We start from the raw sequence: 7909 nt of genomic DNA, 5'->3' as shown, positions 1-7909 counted from the left end.
GTAAAATTAAAAAAAAAAACACACACACACAAATTGTAAAATGGCAGAGTCACTTTGGAAAACAGTTTGGCAGTTCTTCAAAATGTCAAACATAGAGTTTCCATATGACTCAGCAATTCCTTATCTAGGTTTATACTTGAGAGAAATGGAAAGATAAGTCCCCACAAAAACTTGTACACAAATATTTATACCAATGCTTTCCATAATATCCCCAAAGTGGAAATGATGAAAATGCCCATCAAATGAATGGATACACAAAATACTGTATATCCATGCAATGATTACTATTTAATGAAAAGGAATGAAATACTGATACACATTAAAACATAGATGAACCATGAAAAAATTATGCTAAGTCAAAGGAGCCAGGAACAAAATGTCACATACTGCATGATTCCATTTATATGAAATGCCAGAATAAGCATAGAGACTGAAAGCAGATTAGTGCTTGCTAGGAGTTGAGGACAGAAGGGAATGAGGAGTGACTGCTAATGGGTTCAGGATTTCTCCTGGAGTCATGAAATAGTTTACAATTAGCTGGTGCTTATAGCTGCACAACTCTGTGAATATACTAAAACCATGCAACTGTATACTTTTAAAGGGTAAATTTAATACTACATGAGTTATTTCTCAATAAAACTATTATTGGTGGGACGTGCCTGGGTGGCTCAGTTGGTTAACGGTCTGACAGCTCAGAGCCTGCAGCGTGCTTTGGATTCTGTGTCTCTCTCTCTGTCCCACTCTCACTCGTGTTCTCTCTCTCTCTCTCTCAAAAATAAATACGGATTACAAAAATTAAAAAATATAAAGCTATTATTGGAAAACGAACACAATAATGAGAATGTTCTATCTGCTCCAGATTTTTATTTATTTTATTTAAAAAAATTTTTTTTTAACGTTTATTTATTTTTGAGACAGAGAGAGACACAGCATGAACGGGGGAGGGGCAGAGAGAGAGGGAGACACAGAATCTGAAGCAGGCTCCAGGCTCTGAGCTGTCAGCAGAGAGCCCGATACGGGGCTCGAACTCACGGACCGCGAGATCGTGACCGGAGTCGAAGTCGGACGCTTAACCGACTGAGCCACCCAGGCGCCCCTGCTCCAGATTTTTAATCAGGGGCTTAATCTTTGAAGTCACAACACAACTCTGCTGCCTAGAACTTTCTTATCCTCCATTTTAATCAATTACACAATCATACAAATGTTGGAACATTTAAAAGATCCTTCTCAATTAACCCCTTCCTCACCTTATAGATAAGAAAACTGAGCTCCAAGAAGGACAAATGACTTAAACAAGGTTATGTAACTGGTAGTGGTGCCAAGGAGGCCTTGCTCTCAGTCCAATCACACGTCTTTTTTTCTTAGTTGAATTGACATCTTCCTTCCTGAAACTCCCAGTTTTTTTTTTTATTTAAAGAACAAAAATACATTAAAAAGAAGATCCATTTATCTTTCACATTAAGTCCTATAACTATTACTAGATTGTAAGAAATGTTTTTAAAAGGCTAAAAAAAATAAACAACTGCATCTTTCTGTTTCTTAGTGAAAAAGATAATTATTAGTATTTAAAGGTTTTACTCCTCAAAAATAATACTACATGAGAATTCATAGTAATAGAGATAGCAACAAAGACCATTCCTTCCCCCAGGAAATGGAAATAGACACTTAGTCAAAATACTACATATCTGGAAACTTGCATCTGATCCTTCAGAGAGATGTCAAATGTAATCCACAAGAAAATGTCTTTCAGAATATCATTTTCTGAAGTTCCCTCTTGGGACCCATTTTTTGTGGCCTTTGTCATAGCCAATGGCAGATATAGGTACAATAAGGTAAATTTTTATGTACTTATTCACTCGGGAGATTTTCTATGACAGTGAAATTTCCTCTGAAGTTCATATTTGTTCTTTTCACAACAAGCAGGACCTTTAAAAAAATTTTTTTTAAACATTAAAAATTGTTAATGTTTATTTATTTTTGAGGGAGAGAGAGAGAGAGCGAGCAGGGGAAGGGCAGAGAGAGGAGGAGACACAGAATCTGAAGCAGGCTCCAGGCTCCAAGCTGTCAACATAGAGCCTGACGTGGGGCTCAAACCCACGAACTGTGAGATCATGACCTGAGCCAAGTTGGACTCTTAACCGACTGAGCCACCAAGGCACCCCCAAGCAGGGCCTTTTAAATAGAAGAATTTTTCATTTGTTTCCACACATAAAACAAAACCAAAACCAAAACATACTAAGTTCCACTGATGATATATATTAGATATTATATATATATATATATTTTTTTTTTGCATTTTTAATGCATTATTCAGTGTTGACCTTCAAAGGCTCATTGTGCAAAACATCATCATACAACTTACAGCCAGAGCGTTAACTCAGTGATTGTGTAGTGTACCATTTCCCCAACTGGTGTCCACATGTAGGCTGAGGATGGCACTTTTGAAAGGGAGTGTGGGGAGCTAAGGACGCAGAATTGGAGGAGAAAGATGGCCATAACGACAGATACTGCTACACACTCAATTTAATTTAGGAAATTCTGGGCCCGCATAAACAGGCTTATGCCAGGATTTCTCAGAGCTTCTAACATGCTAGTGTTTATTATGACTATATCGACCATACAAACTAGTTTGCTCGGACAGCTCCAGTTTGGAACTGCTGTTGATTGATGTTTCAGCATCAATAGCACTGTCTTTCATTTCTGCCATCCTACCTATGGTTCTCTCAGTCGGGGAGTGTGAATATAGTGCAAAGATTTTCTTCAACTTATATGACCAAGGAAATACCTGTATCTACATTCCTATATCCATCTCTTAGAACAAGTGCACAGAACACACAGTTCAGGAAAAGCTGATCCACTCCATTCTCATTTGATAGGCTGAGGAAACTAGGGACAGAGAATTGAAGAGACTCAGCTACAGAACGGCAGGATGGAGCTAAAGCCTAGACTGCCTGGCCCCTTTCTCTGATACACTTTCCTACATCACAGGTTACTATACCAGAACACTCTTAACATGAAGTTTAAATATCCCATTATTAGATAGCAAGTATTATATATTTTCTCCTAATACAAAAGCAAGTCACCCAATTTCACATGTTAATTTTTTTTTAATCGTAACTATAGAATGAACCAAAGGTGCAGCCAATGAGAAAACAGTACCTCGTAGTCAACTCTCCAAGCCTGTAAGCCAAGTTCACTTATTTCCTATTCTCTGCTTTCCCTCCACTGACTCTGGCAAATATGAGGTGACCGATTTCTTCATATCTTCAGAGATTCACTGGTCTCATAGGTGTGTCTACGGGGGATAATTTTATCAACTACCAGACTTGCTGGTACAAAGTACTCTGTATAATGTTTTAATCCTATTTATGGTCCCAAGTGTGCTCTAACTAAGGATACTACTTTCTTGGGCCATTTGGTACCTATGACAACTCTAAAGAGTTTAAAATTACAACAAAATCCCTTTATTTTTCCTGAGTCTCTACTTGCTTACTAACAAAAGCTATCTTCTGATTCTGGTTGCACCACAAGATATGGCCTTAAGTGAAAATCATGCAAAGAATTCTATCTTTAAAAATCAGTTATTCACACTTTGGGTCACACATGGCCACTGCTATTTCTAGCTAACTGTTATATATTGTAGGTAACTTAGGTACTTGTTTTAGAGAAGAGGAAGTGAATGATTGTATAAACTTTAAAAATAAAGTTATTTCTTATTAGCTAAGAAGTATAAATTTTCTGCAGGGAGAAGTAAATAAAAAATACTAGTTAAAATGAGGTTTAAACTCAGGAAATTCATTTCACTTCTATACAGTATATCATTTTGGTCATTATCAAGAAAAGGGAGTTAATATTAATCTTAGACAAGATAACTAATCAAACAGATGAAAATAAAATCATAAGGTGATTAAGGCAGGAGAGCATTTCCAGAGAGAATCTATTCTTGGATGTGTGGGTGGAGACAGGAGGTTACGGGGCAAAACAGCCTTTTCTCATAACCAGATTGGAAGTTGTGATGCAGTGTGGAGCTTTGACTTTTGGGACAGAGCACTCTCTTCTATGATGAAGAAAAGGATTGCCTACAATCATTTACCACCTGAAGTAATGAACTTACTCACATCTAACTACTGTACTCAGAACCACCTTAAAAAAAAAAAAAAGAATACAGATATTGATCACATCAAACGTTTTCATTGAGAAGTTGACACAGACACCCATATAGTTTATCATGGATGGTCTCAGAAGCTTTCCTGGGTGTGAGAAACAGAACTACAGGCCTTTTTGTATAAGTTCCTGTATATCTTGTCCATGCTGTTCTCAAAGAGGGGTCGGTGGGATTTTCCTTTATAAGATGCTGCCCTGTTGGACCAGTATTCACCGTCATCCAAATGGAGAGTGTCATGTGGCCGCTGAAATGAGCTATAAAAAGGATATAAAGTATTAAAACTGGTGAAACGCAATGAGAGGTAGTATTATATAAATCAAATATTTACTGAGTACTTTACAGGTGTGTGATACTCTGGGCTATGAGAAATAAAAGACAATAAGGTCTGTGGCTTCAAAGAGTGACCTATTTGTATGAAACTATTACAATACAATAAAATGAAAATTGTGCATAAGAGACAGAGTTGCAAAGAATTCAGAGGAGAGAGATAGGTGTGGTGTGGTAAAAGTAGAGTGCAGATGCTGTGGTGTGGCCAGTCATGAGAGGACCTGGCCTCTAAAGTCAGGCACACCTAAAACTGAGTAACAGCTCAATCCTTTATAAGCTGGGGGACCTTGGGCAATTTATTTAATCATCCAGAGTCTAGGCTTCCTTTATTTTTCCAGTATTCGTTTAAAAATCAAAGATAATATGTGCAAAGTGCATAGTACAGCACTTACTTTGCACATGGAAGTTATTAAGTATGAGGCACTAAACTACTAGGTACTTTATAGGTACTTTATAGATATTTATCTACCAATCTTAGGAAATGCTGAAGTTGGTAACTGTGGAAACTAAGATTCAGTGAAGTCAAGTTACTTGCCTATGACCACTCAGCTAGTAACTGGCAGAACAGAAAGGAATATCATGTCTGTGGCCCTACGGCCCCTTCCACTATGGCATACTCCTACTGTCTTCAAGGAGGAATAGAAAATTACCCTAAATATGAACCATTTTTGGAAAATGGAAAACAAGGTGGAAGAGTCTGTATTTGAAGTGATAAGGATCCAATCTTGAGGGTCTTGAAGAAAAAAGAATAGATAGGAAGCTATGAAACAGACCAGGACTAGGCTAGTTTTAATAAGAATAGAGAAGAAAAAGCCACTGTTTTCGAAGGTTTGATAGTGCTTTTTAAAACATACTAAAGTTACAATTTTACTATCATAAACATTGAATTCTGGGCTTAACATATTATTTGCTAGGAATAAAATGCTGACTTTTTCAAGGACTGAGTTTATTTTTTAATAAACAATTTACCTACTTCAATAAATTAATTAATTGTTATAGATAAGACTCTCAGGCATGTTAGACATTGTGACATTTGTGTCATATAAAACTGTATGTTCTGGGGTGCCTGAACTGGGGCTCAGTCAGTTAAGCGTCTGACTTCGGCTCAGGTCATGATTTCATGTTTCATGAGTTCGAGCCCCGCATCAGGCTCTGTGTTGACAGCTCAGAGCCTGGAGCCTGCTTCAGATTTCGTGTCTCCCTCTCTCTCTGCCCCTCCCCCACTCATGCTCACTCTCTTTCTCTCTCAAAAATAAATAAAACATTTTAAAAAATAAAAAAAAATTTAAAAACCTCTATGTTCTGGTTATTAAATGCCACAGATATATTTTCTTCATAGATTTGGAATCTCACTTCAAACAATTTCTTCCTTGACTTAACAGTCCAATGATGTTACTTCTATTGTCAACTGTGAAACAGGAACTCTTAGGGCTATATATCTGCAAGAAGAATTGGCTATTCTACCTGAATAGCACCAGGTTCTAACACCTGAACACAAAGTGACCACGAAAAAAGGCATGGAGTAACCGGGTTATCATTTTTGGAACTTGACATGGTGTCAGTGAGGATATAAAGTCATGAGAACATTTACACACTTACTTTGGAAGAGTTTGGCATGACCCGATAAGGTTGAATATGCACCTTCAAGCCAGTAATACCACTCCTGGCTACCCCAGTGACATTCTTGCACATGTGTACCATGAGACATGTGCAAACTTGTTCATAACAACACTCTTTGTCACAAAGCTAAGAACTGGAAGCAACCTTAAATACCCATCTACATTAGAACACATGTGCATACCATGGTATTATGCATACAATGGTACAGTATGCAGCAGAGAAAATAGGGAAAATTAACGATCTATAGCTACATGAATCAGTTGGGATGAAACTGAAAAACCAACTGAGTGGGGGAAAAAAGCAAATTTCAAACAATTACAGTTGTACTTACATTTATCTAAAGTTTAAAACAAGAAAAATTAAACAACTTATTGCCTAAGGATAGATTCATGTGTGGTATAACTACAAAGGAAAAAAAAGAAGGATTAACAGAAAAGCTACACTAACAGTTATCTCCGTGGAAAGAGAAGCAATTGGTTGGGAGCATAAGGTGGCCTTGTAGGTATGGATTGTGTTCTATATAGCTGGATGGTGAGTAAATGGGTATTCATTTATTATTATTACTATTATTATTTATGATGCACAAACCTTAAATATATTTCTCGGTTACGGTTACTATGCCAAGTTCTTAAAAATTCACTTCTGTGAACCATGACAATAAGTTTCTCTACTTCCTCATGGCTTTGCTAAAATGAAATTCCACCTCATATCTCCTAGTGACATTTACTAGGTCTTGTGAAACTTTCTTTATACTTGGTGTAAAAAATTTCATGCTGGAAAATTTTGAAAGTGATATAGTCTCTGGGATAACAAAGGCATTTTAAAACATGATTATGATTACTTCTATCTTGTCCATTCAGTTAATGAGGGGTAGTTAAGACAATTTTTAATAATGTCAGTATAATATTTAAAAATTTTCAGAAGGCTTTAGCCAAGTCTTAGTGCTATTGCTTTGATACAGAGACCACATTTCTTTCATTAGCTCTGCTCAAGAAATAGTCTACCCACTGAATACAATTTCTGATTTCATACATTTTTCACCAAGCCTAATTCCTGTTGTCACTTACAACTTACTTTTTTTTTTTTTGACAGTTTGAGTCAAGTGATAAAGAAATCACACACACACATATGTTACTGGAAACATTTCTGCATCCCTTGTGCCTCTGCAACTGTACCTCCCAGCCTAGGCCCCCACATTTGCCTGTGTTCCCTCAGACTATGTTAGGGGTCCCACCAGGTTTTGTTCTGTTTGCTCGGTTTTTCTTTGTTGTTGTTTATTTGTTGTTTTGTTTTGCAACAAGTCATGAGCTAATTAAAATTTCACAAAATGCAGGTCTGTCCCTTATCTCCTTGTCCACAAACATCAACTTTACCACATGCTGAAGGCCAGATAATAACGTTTTTTCCCAAGCTCTACATTGTGTTTAGCAGCCAGGCTAGCTCACTACAGAAAACCCACTCAACAGAAATTTGAATTTCCGACACACACCGCTACCTGGCTCTCAGAGGGGTAAGCAGAGGTAGGACCTGCTAACTTTAAAAATCATTGTGTAGACTAGACTATTTCTGAGATTGTAGACCAAATTCCTACCCCGATCATAAATTACTATATTTAATGTTATCTGGCATAGATCTGCAACAGCGGTGGTTCCATTAGACAATACTTTTTTTTTTCATGTCTCAAAGTTGCCTTAAAGTATCACCTCAGTGGCTTGCAATGAATAAATAAAATTCAGAAAGCTTTTTAGAAGCAAATGTGAACCCGATAAGGGTTTGTAAAGAAGAACTAAAGCAGCC

The 7909-nt window shown here is 37.0% G+C and overlaps 1 protein-coding gene across 1 annotated transcript in view; it reads right to left on the bottom strand.

The window, feature by feature from the left end:
• Positions 1-4171: 4171 nt before the first annotated feature.
• SPATA6 (spermatogenesis associated 6) overlaps positions 4172-7909 on the bottom strand; it is a 147670-nt gene continuing 143932 nt past the window's right edge. The window contains 1 exon segment of the mRNA XM_019449360.2: positions 4172-4419. Within this exon segment, the coding sequence (XP_019304905.2) occupies positions 4239-4419 (181 nt within the window). The 3' untranslated portion in view covers positions 4172-4238.

This window comes from Panthera pardus, unplaced genomic scaffold (genome assembly GCF_024362965.1).
Source record: "Panthera pardus isolate Hobbes unplaced genomic scaffold, ASM2436296v1 HiC_scaffold_11, whole genome shotgun sequence".
NCBI classification, from domain to species: domain Eukaryota; kingdom Metazoa; phylum Chordata; class Mammalia; order Carnivora; family Felidae; genus Panthera; species Panthera pardus.
Note: the sequence above shows the minus strand (reverse complement) of the source record. Positions and strands in the feature narration are given on the sequence as shown.